Source organism: Dermacentor albipictus, chromosome 7 (genome assembly GCF_038994185.2).
Source record: "Dermacentor albipictus isolate Rhodes 1998 colony chromosome 7, USDA_Dalb.pri_finalv2, whole genome shotgun sequence".
Lineage (NCBI taxonomy): Eukaryota > Metazoa > Arthropoda > Arachnida > Ixodida > Ixodidae > Dermacentor > Dermacentor albipictus.
The window spans coordinates 55,574,968-55,592,434 of record NC_091827.1 but is presented as its reverse complement, the minus strand read 5'-3'; the positions used below and the strand labels follow the sequence as shown (position 1 = coordinate 55,592,434).

At 45.4% G+C, this 17,467-nt stretch overlaps 2 protein-coding genes across 2 annotated transcripts in view; both read right to left on the bottom strand.

Moving 5' to 3' along the window:
* Window positions 1–9,449, bottom strand: part of LOC135906761 (sulfotransferase ssu-1-like) — a 29,043-nt gene extending 19,594 nt beyond the window's left edge. The window contains exon 1 of the mRNA XM_065438337.1: window positions 9,245–9,449. The gene's annotated coding sequence lies outside the window, so the exon portion shown is untranslated. The remainder of the gene's footprint in view (window positions 1–9,244) is intronic.
* A 2,064-nt stretch (window positions 9,450–11,513) lies between these two features.
* Window positions 11,514–17,203, bottom strand: LOC135906806 (sulfotransferase ssu-1-like). The gene is made up of 3 exons (XM_065438403.2): window positions 17,070–17,203; window positions 16,595–16,802; window positions 11,514–12,815 (listed from the first exon to the last, which is right to left on the bottom strand). The coding sequence occupies exons 2-3, from the start codon at window positions 16,787–16,789 to the stop codon at window positions 12,072–12,074; spliced, it is 939 nt and encodes a 312-aa protein (XP_065294475.1). The 5' UTR covers window positions 16,790–16,802; window positions 17,070–17,203; the 3' UTR covers window positions 11,514–12,071.
* Between the last annotated feature and the right edge of the window lie 264 nt (window positions 17,204–17,467).

Genomic DNA, 17,467 nt, shown 5'->3' with positions numbered 1-17,467 from the left:
GGTGCTCCTCCATAAGGCCTACGTCGATGGAACACTCCGATATTACCTCCCGATCCTGCACAAAATATCTCCCACAAGCAAGAGAAAACTCGAGGCAGCACGAAACAACTGCCTTCGCGTATGTCTTGGCCTTCCGAAGGGGTCGTCCCGCTCAGGGACTGTAGCAGAAGCTGGATGCCTGCCTCTGGAAGTGCTATGTTCGCAGGAGACACTTCGGATACACCTCCGCCACGTCATTCATACAAAGACTCACTTTTTAAAGGATATTTCCAGAACCCGTGCTACATCTAGCTTTGAGCAGGCCGTCGGAAGCATATCTATTTCGATTCCTGCTCAGGCGTCACAAATTATGCCACGAAACGTTTCACCATGGACACTGTCCCCACTGGAAATCGTGCCATACATACCTGGAATCAGTGCGAAAAAGAAAATGCCTCAAGCAGCGACTTATCAGATAGCTTTAGAATATATGCACAAAGAATACGCAGCCGCAACGCACATTTTCACAGATGGCTCTACAACTCCACATCGTTCATCATGCGGACTTTTTGTTCCCTCTAAAGGACAACGATTCTCGTTTCGTCTTGAGCGAGCGACATCATCTACTTCAGCGGAGCTCTATGGCATTAAGGAGGCCCTTGTGTATATACTTCGACAGCAGCCGACAAAGACATGGGTGATATTCACAGACTCAAAAGCAGCCCTACAGAGTATATGGAACAGGCACAAGCGTTGCAATAATCAACCAGCAGCATTTGACATTGCTTATCTTCACCACAGGGCTAACATTGCTGGGCATTGCATAAAGTTCCAGTGGATACCTGGCCATGCCGGCATTTCGGGAAATGAAAGAGCGGACGAAGCTGCCAGAAATGGACTCCAATACCGCAAGTTCAGAAGAACATATTTTACAAAAGCCGACGCTTCAACCATGGCAAAAAAATATGCCTATCAAGAACAAAACCGCTTCTTGAATCTGCCGCTTCACCAAGATAACTTCCTACGTTACATTGACCCAGAAATGAGACCGAAGATTCCACGACCACTTCCTCGACACTTAGAGACATTGTACCATCGTCTTCGACTGAACGTGGCATATACGAACAATTATCTGTACCGCATAAGACTTACTACTAACCCATACTGTGATAACTGTCGCAACTTAGAGACAATTGAGCACATATTACTAGAATGCCCCGCGTACCGCGACGAGAGACAATTTTTTGAGCACGAAATGGACATGATTCGCCACGAACCGTTAACATTACCGAGCATCTTAGGTCCAATGCCCGGCCCTTCAAAACAGCGACGGGTTTTGGATTTATTGTTCAAATACCTGACAGAAATCGGTCAAATAGGAAAACTTTAAAAAGTGCATCATTCCCATACAAAAGCCTAAATTATCCCGCCATGTCACGTGTAAAAATTAGTATCAGGTCCACTCGGACATTTCATATTTATTTTTATCCTTTTTTTTTCTCCCACTCTTTTCTGGAATCTTTTAATCCCATTCCCCATCCCTATACAGAGTAGCATGCCAGCGGTTATATACGCGCCGGCAAAATTCTCTATTCTTCTAATAAAGAGCCCTCTCTCTCTGTAGAAGGCAGCAAGAACACTAGTCTGAGGGCAACGTTCAGTGCTGAAAGGCACAAGGTAGATTACTCTCTACTAGTTGTGATTTCCGAGAATGGGACTTCGCAAAAATCCCTTACGTGGTTTCTGCAGGACAAATCACGGCTCCTCCCAATTTATGACCAATACTTGGTGAAAAACTTGGAAGCTGTTGTGGAGTTTTTTTAAGCAGCCCTAGAATACGACCTAGAAAGCCTAGTTGAAGTCCTTTATTATTCGCTGCGGCGCGCTCAGCTGCTAAGATGAGACGAGGAATACATTGACAGCTTATGGGCAGTAGCATTTCAAAATAAAACAGGTTTGACTGCTGCTAGTTTTCTTGAGATGCTCACCCTTTACCTATATTCAATGCCCATCGAATGGGACAATAAAGCGTACATTCAAAAACAAGGTGTTCGCGTCGGATCCTGCCTGGCACTGGTACTAAGTTACTTGTTTTTAGATCAACTAGACAAATGCAGAGTGAATCGTCTCGGAGGCTTTATTGTATTAAATATTATTAGATAGGTAGATAATTTTATAACCAGTAATAACAATGTGCATGGCAGCAATGACCAGGCAGCCAAGATTTTAAAAATCTTCTGGAACTCATTAACCCCACTCGTTTTAATCCACGAATCATCGGTTAATAACACCTTGCAATTTGTTTATCTTCGATTAACTTTTTACGACAAACATGCAAGCTGGGCTAATAATGCCCGCGCTAGAAAGATCACTCTATAGCGTGCAATTTTTCACATTCGAAGTTGGCGAAGGGCGGTTAACTTCCGCTGTACGTATGCCATTTGGAAGTCTTGACATGCTGCTGAGACCAGCCTGCGAAGACCAGCAGCACGTCTGGTATTCGCAGAATACCCAACGAAGGTGCACGTCTAAGTAGCAGGCGACGTGCTGAGGAAAGTGTTGTACCAGGAGAGTGTCCTTGGCGACACGTTGGGAGCAGAAACAGAGACGCTGGGGGCAATTTCGTATATACGTAAGGTCTCGCATGGGCTGAAGAATGTAGCCAGTCATGTCAGCATGAAGCAGGCATTTTCAGCTCCTGAAAAGCTAAGCCACCAGTGTAAGCTCACTGACCCTTTCAACGAAAAGCCGAGAGGCTGCCAGAGGAAGCACCAGAACCCTTTCGTGCTCTGCGCAGAAGCAGTGGCGCACCGTATACCACTGACATGGGGCGGAAAACACAACGGCCTGACAGGCTGCTCTGTAAACGATCTCCTGAAACAGCAAACACAAAACGTTGCACGGTACAGGGATGGGCACTCATCCACACATCGCAATGCCCGTGGTCGCTCACCACTAGATTGAAATAGCCACATACTCAACTACGGCAAAGATAATTGTACACCGTACAAAAATAGAGGCGAAAGCCACGATTAGCGAAAGGGTGAAATGCGTCAGTACACCGTCCACAGTACTGTCAATTAATACAATATAGTTTTTTTAATTCCTCATCGCGATTGGAATGTTCACGGGACAATTTCGTGATCTATATATATGATGAAAACTTTCAATAAATATCAGTTGCTAGAGCGCTCCCGTTTGTTTTTCTGCATGCCTCATTATGTTGATGCCTTAGCGCTACTCTTTTCATTAGAGAAAAGGTAGCCATAAAAAAAGATTTAATGGGCTTAACATACAAGCAGCGGATCGAACTAAAGAAGATTGTGTGGTTGTTCGTGACTGATTCCTTGGATGCTGAAAGTATTGACACGTGTACTTGTCTATCTTTATAAGGGTGACTGGGTTTCACTTACTAAGAAATGTTATCTCTCAGCGCAAGACGCTCCCGCATGTATCAGAAGTTTCTCGAATGTTATCGAGGGTTTTATTTACTGTCGTCACTGAATCTTGTGTAATCTGATTTCTTGTATGCGCGACGCAAATTGCATAGGAGTTTCTGTAAGACATGCGGGTACCAGAGAATTTTTCTGGAACTTTCAATGACTCGTGTATAAAAGCCGACGTGCTAGCCCCGTATATAAGATTTTGGATGATCGCCAACTGTGTTCACTGCTGTCATTGTTCTTTAAGTGTAGCCTGTTTTCTAGAGCACAGTTTCGCCCACTGAAGCCTTATTTTCATCACTCCCAGTTTTTCTGCTTTCTTCACCGTCACTACTACGTTGCAGTATTCTAGACACATGCACGAAGTGCCTCTGCGAGGAAAGCAATAGTGTTATTGTTGGCGGCTATGGAATAAAGTGAGTAAGCGATAACGTGATTCATATTTAAAAGAATTTGCAAAGATGTTGTAGCTTCTTCCATGACACCCTATCATCCCAAGTTCTGACCAAACGTTGCCAAATTGTTTTCAGCCACCGTACTTAACGCGTTTTGCTTCCTCGTCCGCATGAATAAACTCGCTCTTGCTCGCGCTGCGCGACGCAGCGTGTGCTGCACTCTACCATAAGCACAACAAAGCACTGATACGTAACCAGCTCGTCCTTGGCATTGCTAGAAAGTACCATCTTTGAGTTCAGCTCGGCCTTTGTCGTTTTTACTAAAAATCCGTGAATGAACTCTCTTCATCCAGAGTATGGAAGGGGATAGGAATCCTTAAGCAAAAGCAGTATTTCCAGAGCCCTATTTAAACTGGAAGTTAAACTTTGAGCGTGAGTGTGGTATCATGCTTACAAGGTGGCATCATTTGACGGAAACTAGTCAACCTTGAACAAAACCGATGCGAAAGACATGATCATGACTTTGGTCGTATGAAATAACAATGACGTTTTTAAGGGTTACTACGAAGTTAAGTTCCAACCATTACAACGTAACTGGAAAGCGGAACTAGTTCATCAACATTGTTTTAGGAATTATGTAACATAAATTCCCCTTCAAGATGGTTAAAACATGCAATGTACTCAGAAACTATACGCCTAATGACAACATCAATGCTTGTTTTCTTAATAAATCATATTGTGGGTTTTCACGTCCAGAAGGTAACCCTAGCTTTGTGGGATGACGAAGACTGAGGCTAGAAACTAGTTTGGATCGCCTTTGGTCATTAAACGTGCAAAAAATGCTCGGTTCATGATGATGCGTTCTTGGTGTATGCGGTCATTCTTCTTTCTTGAGGTTCTGTTTTAGCGGCATTCTTAACCTTCTGTTGCACGCCGCCGTGATTTTCGACCAGCCACAGCAAGCTATGTAAGGGGAACCGGACCAATCACAGACACAGGCTGTGAATCGTCCGCCCTCTTCATCCGGTTATCCATTTTCACTGCGTTGGCTCTGCCCCATCGAAATCGTCTCTACTTGAGCGTGCTCCTCGCCTCTTGTCAGCCAATTAGATAAGAAAAACCACTCAACGCAGGAAAAGCTATTCGCTTTCAAAGGAAAGTCGCCTCCTATAAACGAGGAGTGCGTTGGATTGGACTGTTAGACAACGCTGTGGGTCACTGCCCTATGCTTGTGACGGCGGTTACATAAATTAGACGTTAGGAGATTGGAATAGTTTTACGCTATAGGGACCCTAGACACCCTATTTCTCTATGACTTCAATGATATAGATCACAATGCCTCGTTCGGGCGTTTCATTTTTGTTTGCCGTACATTGCGTGCTGTACTCCGACGCATCGTGTCTCTATACTAGTTGGCCCGTACGCTTGACAGTGCAGCCTTAATTGGGCTGTGAACAATGCTTTGATGCTTCGGCCAGCAGGATCATTCTACAGAATGAAGTTAATGCTATTCGAGGCCGATGATTCGCTGATTTTGCTGATTCTGGGAGCGTTCTCAATGTTTGTCGAGATTATTTCCGCAACATTGCCTCAGGTACGATTTGAAATAGCGACATAACGTTATGTTACGTGATCCACAGCTGAACTTCAGGCGAAGAGTTGGTGTTCTGAAGAAAGTAAAGATAATTGTGATTAAGCTGCCACCACTTACGCAAACTTAGTCTACTTTCCTTGCAGCCTCAAATTTGTGAGTGACAAGTGGCTCGTTCGGATCTGTTCGCTTTCAATCGAACATGAAAGCAAGAGCGTCGTTAAACAGAAATATGTTTGTTTTCTCTGCTCACACATTGAAGCTGCGATGGCGATAAGCGGTAATCGAAGCTACTCCACTTTTGAAATCTTAAGGCTATGGTCGTTAATTAAAATGTCAGTGCACACGTATTATGTTGAGCTTCCGAAGGCGAAGGTCCTTTACTATAAGTAACTGTGTGCTCGCTGGCTTTATGCCCGTGAGTGGAATAGTGGCTTTATGACCTAGAAGAGAAGATGAAAATAGTGTGACAGCCCTCTTGTCCCGCGTGATATTAGAGAATACTAAAGTCGTAGTATCAGACAGTGCACCAGCCTTTGTGAGCCAGCATCAGCAAGTGGTCGAAAAAACGAGGAGCTGTATCGCAATGCGGCGCGCCCTATCATCCTGCAGTAAATGACACGGCTGAAAGAATCACACGCGACTTGAAACGGTTTATTTTCATATATCCAAGTTTCAAACGCGGATAGAAGTGCTGCTTGGAGGCCGCTGTAGCTCATCACAATACGTCGCACACTGCGATCTTCGACTGCAGCCCATGTTTCGCAACATTCGGGAAGGCACAGGTACCCCTTGCTGATCAACAGCTTTGTACTGCTGGCCGCCTACAATTGTGCCAGAAGCGGAAAACTGCGGAAACATACCAGCGATACTGCGAAGATATGAAGAGACATTTCGACCGCCGCTGCTACACGCGGATACCGCGTATACGCTGAACAATTTAGTACTCTCTAGAAAAGGTCTTCCGCGTACGCAGCAGGTGTAGGTGGGACCGTATCGCGTCGTGTAAACTGCAGTGCCAAAACGTGTCCTCAAGAGAGTGGGCTACGTCAAAAATGATGGCATGCTCGAGTTTGCAACCATTGGGAGCGCCTTTGTATATCATCTCATTAGAGATGAGTTTTCAAAGAGGGGGAGTGCACATTGCCGTTATGAAGTCGTTAGAGAGGGTCTTAACGAAGATGGCGAAGGGTCAGGAGGCTAGGAATAAAGAAGACGGCTGACAACATAGCCTAGCCCTACTGTGCATTATTACAATACTGTCATTCAGTAGACAGGAGTTAGTCGACTGAATTAAAGCAGAAGTTAAAGCAGGAATCTTATCAACCTTTACAATAAAATTCTGTACTTCCTTTTGCGACTGCAGAACCATAAAAGTTTCCGCCATCTCGGCATTTGTAATTGACAACGATACTAGATTCAAAGATCATTGAGTTAATGCAATTCATAAGGCGTGAGGGTACGTCACACGCACGCACGCGCACGCACACTCACGCACACACACACACACGCACACACACACACGCACGCACACGCACACGTACACGAACACACACACACACGCACGCGCACGCACGCACACACACACGCACGCACGCATGCACACACCCACAAATGCGCACACGCACACACACGCACACGTTCATCACAACTTTCACTATAAAATGCTAGGAGAAAGTAACTATGAGCATATTTTTAGTTCAGCGCAATCTATGTGATATGAGACAGAATACATGATTTGCTCACGCAATACGCCCTTGGTAGACAAAAGGAAAACTTCACAGGGCTGCTCTCTATGATAGAAGAAAAGAAAATGACCCTTCGTTACATGTCTCACAAAGGCCAGTATATTTCCCTTCATATTCCGTGCGCCCGACGCGTTATTAGAAATAAATCAGCCATTTGTCAGAACTAGATCCCCTGCGTAACTGCTACAAAGGTTGAGATGCGAGCCGAATATCAGGCATTACAACGCAGTATGGCTCATTCGTGGTCGTGATCTTTTATATTTTCTCAGAGAATTGACTGACTAGATTGAAATGTTTCGTATATTTCTTGTTTATATGTAGTTAACCGATTGAGATCCGTCAAAGAAGCTTCATTCTGGGATGCCATGTCGAAAGGCCCAGAAAGCAAGGGTGCGGTTCGTGTATGCCACAGTTACTACCCACAACGCCAAGCATGCCATACTGGCGAAAACAGTAATGCCCCCTGCATGGAGCGCATAAATTGCACCGTTCACTCATGGGTAAATGAGCCCTGGTTTCACTCGGAGTGGCATGTGTGATTAAAATCTCTATTGCTTTATATAAATGTTACAAAAAGTTTGTACCTGTCTTGATAGCATAAGAACTCTCGCATGCCCGTATGCTTTACGATATACGAAGGTGGGCTAAACTGCATGAAGACGTAAACGCCTGCCAATCTTTTGATTGCACTCTCGGAATTTTACAGGGTGATTTATAATTTTAAATTCTAGCAATATAGCCAGTGTATCTGACGTAGTGCACAAGCTTCGAATGGGCTACATAACCCCAAAAGACGAGGTTTTCGAATGAGTAACTTAGGGGTGCGCCCCCCATTTCCGACAGTACTAAGTGTTTAGTGAATGTAATCGCATCAAAGCCTTAAACAGGGGAGGAAATGAAATAGTCCGAGCGACACTCTAATCTTTCAATGATCCATTTTTTTTAATTCGCATTGGTTATATATTTTTTAAGTTCCCCTCAAAAAAGAAGTCTCTGCTTCTCTCGAATGTTTTCCACAATTTTGTGAACAAAGTCTGCACGCATTATTACGCGGAAGTGTCACTGACTTCGTATATAATTTCTTTGCGAAGTGCTACTGCAATGGGATTTCTGCCTTGTCATTGTTTGCAATAGATAGACGTCAACACCCGCAAAATTCTAGAAAAAGAAAAGTTGTGAGTATCAGAGCGTCATAACAATTAGTCTTTTTTTTAGTGAAATACCAAATAAAGAGACACGTATTCACCCTGTCATGTTGACGGCTACTCTTTTTAATATGTAAGCAAAAATAATACATATATCAAAGAATAACGTCATATGTTCAGAAAAATCTTGATAGTGCAGTCCCATGCACGTGGGAACATCACGAGGAGAAAGTAGAGGACAAGTTGCATACAAGTTGCATAGCACTCAGCCCCTACATTTACGAGTATACAGGTTTCGAAACACTTATACCAGGCAGTGACGCAGAATTAAATAAGCAGGTGCCCGGATAACAAAGATACACGTATAGAATAGTGCACACCCAGAGATAAGACCATTAAAAGGGAGCTTCTTCTCGGAAGATGCGAAATTATAATAAGAAAAGCGTATTTTAATATAACGCTCGGCGAACAAGTTCAGGTTTCGGTATTTAGGAATTCGATGTGTGCCGATGTGTAAAACACTGCCTCATTTTGTTCCTGTGATCATTTCGGAAGCCGCCGCTATCACAGCCGATATAAACGTGCGCGGCGTCCTTGTCTCGTATCATCTTTTCCTCACTTTGTTTATCATACTTCCTTTCAGCCTCTTTATTTTCGTCACAACCATCAATATTGCTGCGCATCATCGGGAAAGTTTTCGCTGTGTTATGACGCTAGGATAATGTCGATGACGCTAGGTGCGGCTTTACGAGAGTAACATTTGAATCAATATGAAATATGAGTACCAAATTACCTTTTACACATGCAAACATAAATCATTTTGCCGGCTAAAAAAACGTTTCCCAGTATTTTTACAACTTAGCGAATGGATGTCAGTACTCCTTTAGAGGCAGTGCAAGCAATTGAACACAGCCAAGAAACAATGGGGAGAAACGAAACCTACCTTAAACAGCCCGCAACAACGCTCACGTACGAGTCGCTCAAGAAGGTCCTGCACCCGGCGGGAGCTGCGACAGACACTCTGAATGTCAGGCCTTCTGTCAAGCGGGAAAAGCGCCTACCGCGTTTTGACCCTGCATATTACGCGCACGTACATTTCCGCTTGTGGTTTACTCCCGCCAAACTCGGAGATTTATGCGAAGCCACTGGTATCGGCTTTCGCCTTCGGCGTCTGGTCACGTCATCACCCTCTCGCCCACAGGGAAAGAGGAGTTGAGCGTTCATTGAGCCAATGTATCACTGCGCCTTCACTGGTATCTGTGGCCTCGCTGATCGGCGGCACGCATTTGGCGGTGTGACGCGGCGGTCTGCCTCTTCACGCTATCATTTGGTCCCTATTGGGGTCAGTGCGAGCCCTTGCACGTGCCTTGATCCGCTCCTTGAAATGTGGAACTATTTTACAGCGCGCAGCTAAGTGAACATCCCCGCCTCTCTCCGTGTGTCTCGAATGCGCAGTCAAACATGGGTGAGGGCTGGGGGGAAGAGGAGAGCGTGAGGAGCAGTGCCGTAATCGCGCGGTGTCCTTGACTCTGCCGCACGTGCAGCAAAGTGGCACGGAGATCCAAGTGGGAAAGCGCCTGGCCGAGAAAGGAGAGAACGCGGGTCAACTTCTTTCATGGTTTTATTACCTTGCGACTGCTTCATGTGATAGAAAGAAGGCATAAATGACCGGGTCATTCCTGGGAGAGAAGCGAAAGGCTGTTGGCACTTAAAAAACTGCATATTTACTCCGGAGAGAGCAGCCGGCTTGGCATTCATTAAAACCAAAGCGGTTATGAAAAACATGACGAATGTCTTTCGCACAGTCGAGAGTGCGACGAAGATTATAAAAGAACGGAACACGTGAGTTAGAGCAAGTGCAGTTTGGAAACGTATGCATGAAGCGCTCTGCGACGAACGGCATGTCACCGTTTAGTACGCTGTAAAAGCAGGGCAGGGAAGCAGCACTCGACTGGAAATGTTAGTGCTTCAGTTGATAAAAAATGACATCTACCCGTGTTTGGACAATTGTATGCGCATTTGTTAAGCAGGTAAAATAGAATAAGATATAGCCGGAACCATAAAAAGGAAACCGGATGTTTCTTTGAAAGGACATTTCAAATTAAACCAGGGCTATTCTGTAAGAATCCACTTAGCGGACTTTCCATTTCGACCGCTGCTGATTGCTTAGGGCCGCTCGTCTCCTTCTCTTTCTTGCAGCTGCATCCAATCAGCAGCGGCCGAAATGGACATTCCACGAGGTGGACTCTTACAGAATACCCCCCCCCCTTTTCCCCTAACTGCAAATTCTATCTGGAGGACTCTCGTGCAGGACTCTGGGTAATTATTGGCAGCGATATATGCAAGTACTCATGATTATTTGTTTTGTTGCGATTTCCCCAGACACATGGTAATTCCATAATGTTCAAATTTCTTTTTCCGCATTTGCTTTCTTCTTGCGTGCTGAAATTTGCAGCTGAGTAGAATGGCGGCTTATCTTTCAGTTCTGCGAAAACTTCGTAAAGATTTGGTGGAGCCAATAGATGAAATCAACATTAGTGATAGAAGCCACCCTTTGGGCATTTACTTGGAAAAGCGATTACAAGATGCGGGTGCACGAAAGATTCAGAACTAAAGTGCGGTTTTGTAACAGGCACATCTATTTTTCCTTTAACGCGTTAAATACCGTTCTATCAAATACGGATTCATCACTATCAATGTCATTCAGCTCGCGCATTACCATTGGTCAATCGCGACTGGCCAAAGAAACCCAGCATCGACACGCTGTGAGGAGAATACAATATTTTCATATCGAAGCAGGGAACATGAAATCACAACATCGAAGAGAGCGTCGACACAACAGCTTAATGCGCTCGTCGATGATGCCAAGACACTGTATTGGCGATAAAAATTGCCATGCTTTTGCACGCACTATTACCTACATTTAATGGTGCCTTGCTTCTTTTATTTCCACAAGCAAATATACTCTCTCAGAATCGTATCTTCTATTTTTCACACATCATAAAAATAAATGCAAGCTGAGCTATGTCACGTACCAAAATAATGCTATCAAGAATGTATAATTTAGTGAGCAGAAGCCCCAGTGTGAGAGAAAATTATGTAAAAAAGGGAGGTGCTTTCAGCTGCTTCGGTTTCCAAGAATTCTCGATTATCAGAGCAAACATTATTTTAATGCCCATTAAGATGCTAGGCAATGCATTATCGCTCTCTTCATCTTCATCACCTTCACCTTCTCCTTTCAATGTCACTGGGCTTACTTTTTCGCCAAAAAGCATGCTCTGAGTGCGGCCTTTATAAGGGTTTGCACAGGAAACGTGTAGTTTTGGTTTAGCGCCTGCGCTTTGGAATTTCCCCCCTCGTCGAACTTCGAAGTTATGAAAATGTAGACAGTTCACTGCTACACGTGACGACAACAGCGTGTAACCACTGCGCGAAAGAAACAAAAATTTCTATCCAGCTGCGAGACTATAAGATCGAAATGGTGAATGCAGATATTAGTGGGCAATTAGACTGAGCACTTGTCATTTACTTGAGAGGTGAAGAGACAACTCTAAGAAGGCCTTAATTTTTTGTTCGATTCATGGACCCAGGCGACATTTTCTTCAATTGCGAATCATTGTTTCCGAGTAATTGAACATTGTTTTTTATCTACTAGTGCAAACTTACAATTCTATTTATTGTTTTCTAAAAAGTTGCACCAAAAACACGCACCCGGAAATAACCGTTTTGCATCGCTCGTGCACGTCGACTATATCAACAGCTATATTTGGTTACGGAAGATCAATGTTTTTCCAAAGGCTCATGACCGCACTGTTCTTGGTTTTCGCCGCAATCCTCTCCTTCATGCGCCTAATTTGGTCCGGCGTGAAGTGGTTCTTCCAGTCACCAATGAATCCCTTTCTCACGAAGTCTCCAGTCATCGGCTTCTTCAAGTCCGCAGCCGCCTCCGCGGAAACCGCTTGAAGCTTTTCTGTATCTCCAATGAAATCGAGTGCTCGCGCAGTCCATTTCTTGAACTCTTCGTTGAAATCCTTCATCGTCTTCAAGCTGCTAGTGCTGAAAATTCTCTCCAAGACTTCCGGTTGCGCTCGAAGCTTCCTCCCGTAACTTTCTCCGAGAAACTCGGCAATCTTGAGAATTCCTGCACGACGATCCGTCTGGAGCTCCTCGTAGGTTATGAAGAGGACGTTGGCATCGTTCCTGTGTTCGTACCAGGAGGTGAGATGGTCGAAGTAGTCGCCGAAGTCGACTTTGCCTTCGACGAACATGTCGAAAAACTTGTCAAATGGCTGTTGAGCGAATCGATACGCGGGGATTGACTTGGTGTGGTGGTAGAATGAGACGCAGCAGTCGTAAGGGTTTCGTGTCACGTAAATGTACTTGGCTTCCGGCAGCTGGGGCTGGAGGGAGTAGGGAAGGTGAGTTTTTATGGCTCCGGGACGCGGCATACTCTCCACAGCTCCGGATCCCAGCATGTCTAGGAAGGGGGCTCTTCTCAAGAAGTCATCCATGTCCTGCAAGTTGGAAAAGGTTTACAGAAAGGTGACGCTGTAGCCCGCCAAAGGACGGACACATTGTAAGAAGCAGTAACAGCTACTAACATTGATCGAAGCCGTCGTGCTCGATCGATTTTACTCGAACTAGCCCGAATGTATTGGTTATTGTTAGATTGAATTTGAAATCACACTAACCAAAACATGCCAGGCACTATTGTTGCAGCGTCATCTAGAATAAATTTTGCGGAAATATCTTATATATTCTCTAATAAAAGCCAAACAAACGATACTTTCAAGTATAGAGAGCAAGCGCTCTGGACCGTCGAAATGTACTGTGCAACAAGAGTGCCGTGGTATGTATAGCGCGATGAATACTTTGGCCATAGTCTTTAGGTGGCATGAAAATATTCAGTATATAGGAAAATAATTTTATACTGCCTTCAAAGGCAGAAAGTTACATGCAATAATACATGAAAGCAATAATACAATACATACATAAACATACATACAATAAATGCCAGCAATACATGCCAGCAATAATCTAACTGCGAATTGCTCATGATTTTAACCACAGCCGCACTTGTCAGAGTCGGTCACGCTGGCGGCGGACGCCCGTAGTCAGCCATGCGGGAAAAAAATACACCGACCATTAGTATACTCCTTAATGCGAAATTTGAGTGCAGCTCTCTGCGCGTTTTCATGTCCCGTTATATTGGCTAGCGCGGTCACTGTGTACCGTGCGGCACATTGCAAACGTATGCAAATGTGACGTTACCTACTGCCTCGCTAAGCGGGAGATCGCGAGAAGAAGCGCGTGGGTGACGCGTGGGCGCGATTCACGGAAAACACCGCAAACAGACCTACGCTCATGCAGCGCTTTTTTTTTTTCATATATGGCATCGGCCGACGCGATCGCCGCATCTCATGGCCAACAGACGACTGCGCACTACTCTGGCGCCATCTCGTAGCGGTCGTCACCACAGAGTCTGTCTTGCGTGGCACTACGCTTTTCTTACGCTTTCGCCAAACCCTGCTCTTACCCTTTTTCACCGCACTCTGTTCGCTATCGCCGTCTTTCATTTCCCGCTGCTCTCCGCGTTCGCTCTTTCACCGTTCGCTGTACTCACTCGCTCGGTTACGGCGAGGGACGGCGCCGACGCGAAACGCAGGAATAGGCGCTTAAGGCTTCTTTCACACAGCCGTCCAATACTTCGTTACGTCACCATCCCGTCAAAAAAAAAAACGTACAGGAGGCGCGACGAAGCAGTGTAGCAATAGGCGACGGCGGTAGTGACGTTGACAGCAGAACGGTTTTGCAGCGTTGACTGACCGGTCCCACGTTCGCCTACACTTAGAGGACATTTGCGCAGCCTATCCGCTAGCCGCTGCTGTTGCCAGCTTCAGCTGTGTAAAATGGCTGTATATAGCAATGGCTTCTTAATTTCTTTTGGGCCATTTGTAGGGACGCGGCTCCATCACTGTACTGGTGAAAGAAGTGCGGAGCCCCACTCTACGTCGCCGGAGACCTGTTCCTGCGTCGAAAACTCGCAAGCCCTCTCCATTGAAGAAAACTGGCGCCGTGATGGTGACGCGACGGAACTCTTCGCGTCTGCGTGAATGAGGCCTAAGAGCTGTGTTCTAAAAAATTCGTTCCGTAGAGTGCGGCGCATGTTCGTGCGTTTGGAATCGTAAATGACTGTTGTAATAGGTGGTGTCGAGATCCACGCCCCAGTGACGGATGTAATCTCGAAGGCTATATATGCTATTACTGAATGCACGTGCTGGAAGCAGGCGCCAAGTCTTAACTCGTCGTGGACACTATGTTTTAGATCGCCTATCAAGCAGCACTTCGTACATACGCTTGCTAAGATAAAGGGCGTAGGCATGCTATAGAGGCTGCATAGTTTGCATCATCTCTGTGAACCAGCTCTGGCGAGCAAAGAGCCGAAAGTGTCAGAATTATTCATCCAATTATTCTGCTTCCTTTATTTCGTAGAGCGCTGGAAGTGGGCTAGGAGGTCATTCTTTATTTGGCACCATTAGACGTAACAAAATTAGGTGCTTTGGCGCTTCGTGAGCTTGTGTATGTCAAAGTATGTATCAACCGTTTTAAGGCGCAAGCAGCCACCAACTCAAGCGCGTCAGTTCCAGACATCCTCCTATAGGTGCTACCTTAAGCAAGGCGTTCTTAGATCGATATAGATAACGTATTTTAAGAAGCTCGCCGACATCATAGAGTTTCGTACGATCACTAGAGGACGCTCTGGCGCTAGTGTCTACGGGAACTGCAGGTAGGGCAGTTCAGCCCACTGACCTCCACAATGGCTCAGCTAACATGAGCACAATGTGTAATACACGGATTTGCCGAACTTTTGTCCTTCTGGCTTTAGATGATTTCGTGATATTACAATGTGGCAATTTCGCGAAAGTACTGCTTATATATAATTAAATAAACAATAATAAAATCGTCCGATGGCATTATTCGAAAACAGGACCTGAAGCACAGAAACCTGAAATTGAAACCATTATGCCACGAAAGCACGGACAACTGGCACCACTGCAATTATCCGCGACTATGCTTGCTTAGTCCCTAGTCCTTGATCAGCCTTGACCCACATTACCTCCTGATTTAAAAAAAGTATACAGTGCTTTAGATTGTAGGCTAATTTAGGCCCAGATAAAAGGTAATAAACAATGACACAAGAATGCTTAGAACCCCAAGCACGAAGGTCAAATAAATTATTCTAATACCCATCATTCCCATGGTGGCTCAACAATCGCAGTGCCAGTATTCCCTCTAGTAATTGTAAGAAATCTGTTGCCGACATAACGCCCGCATCTCGTTGCCAAGGTGATATAAAGAGTATAGATCTGCAACGCCTTTCCCTTGAAGCGGGATAGCGGGCTAGAAATGGCTACTCATTCTGCTTGAAGGGGGCAGACTCAATGCCTCAAGCCAAGGCTCAAGCTGGTGACGTAGTTCCGTGTAACGGAAGCTACGCTATAGCTTGAGAAAAATTGCTTTGGCGGCAAGAGGTAAAGCCATTACTGCGCGAGAACGATTCAGCGCCTGTCGTCTAGTGGGATCGCGCTGACATCGTCAGACCCGGCTGCGATTACCTAAAATTGTGTGGAAGTGCCTCACCTCCCACGCACCTTCTGCCGAAATACCTTAGTGCGATCACATGCCTTCGAAGTGGGTCACCTTCTCATTTGCTGCTGAAAAATGGTGGAATTGGCTCATTGCCTAGCTTACAACTCACGAAAAGGGTCGAGCTTCCCTGCTGCTGCCGATGAAAGCACTAAATTTCGACGCCGTCCATGTGTTACGGAGGGTGGACCGGCGCCGGTGGACGAAATTTCCCGGTCGACCATTACGCGTCTGAATTCCGTTCAACGATGCCGCACACAGGGACAAAACAGAATGCAACACAATTCGTTGCATTGCGGCAATAAGTTCCTGCTTGATCGCGGATTTCGGTTCGCCGTGTAAACCCAGCTTTAAGGAAGCTTGAAGCCAGACGCCCTTATCAGGCGAGCCAGCCCTTGTGTCTCTTCTTGAAAAACACTATAGCTAAGGCTGACAGAGACAAGAACACCACGCAAACGTCCTGCGTGTCCATGTGACAAGAGGAAAACAGGCAGTAGCCACGCATCTTGCTATTATCCCTGTCTGCAGCGCTGCCATGGCTTTAAAGTATGTTTCCCAACATGCTCAAAACACTCCTGTGCTTCTTTTTACCCGTTTGAACCTCAGTGGCAAAATAATAAATTGAAGTGTCTCTTCTAGAACAAACCTTTAGTGGAAGGCCGTCGCTGAAGATGGCGTACACGATGTGCTGAATCCACGTGGTGCCACATTTTGGAAAAGAGACTATGAACACGTCGCCCGGCTTGGGTTTGTAGGCGAGAGCTTCTTCGACAAGAGACTCATGGAATATACAGCTAATGTGGAGGCCGTCCTGAATACGGTAGACGTCGGTAGCAGTCATGATGAAAGGGCACCTGCGACGAGAACCCAAGAAATGTTGCTGAGAACATTGGATAGGCAGCCCGGCTCACTCCCAGTTAAATACCCTGTTGTTCGTTTATCACTTAGGTTATCTCACTTTAAGTAGGCCGGCATGTCCTTTGCCTTCACTGAAAATGTTTCGAGCTCCGTAAGCCACAGAAAATTTTGCACGGATCGTTGTTTTTTTTTTCATTAATAAATGAGGTCAAATCATGAATAGTATTTTCGGAATAAGCTGGAACGAACCTTGTCACACTTACCTTTATGATTAGTGGAGTAACAATCAACCTGTTCGTTGGTAAGGATGCTAGAAAACACGTCCCATTTGACAAGGCCTTTTCGTATCCGAAGGGAATCAGGCGGCTTATGTGGTACGTGGTGGTGAGGGACGCGACAGCTAAAGGCTCGACGGTGCTTTCAAACTGTTGTAATTACTAGTGCATAATGGAGTGCGACACGACGAAATAATGGCGAGGAGTGGAATTACGCTCACGTCTGGTTTGCCGATTTTTGTATACGGGAGATGTAGGACAACAGTAAGGGATGGCGATTGCTGTAGGAAGAACCACTGCGTATGCATTCAAATCGCGCCGCGTGGCTATGACTGAGGTAAAATACGCAACCTTAAGTTTTAAGCTTCGCTTCAACAAACTACGTA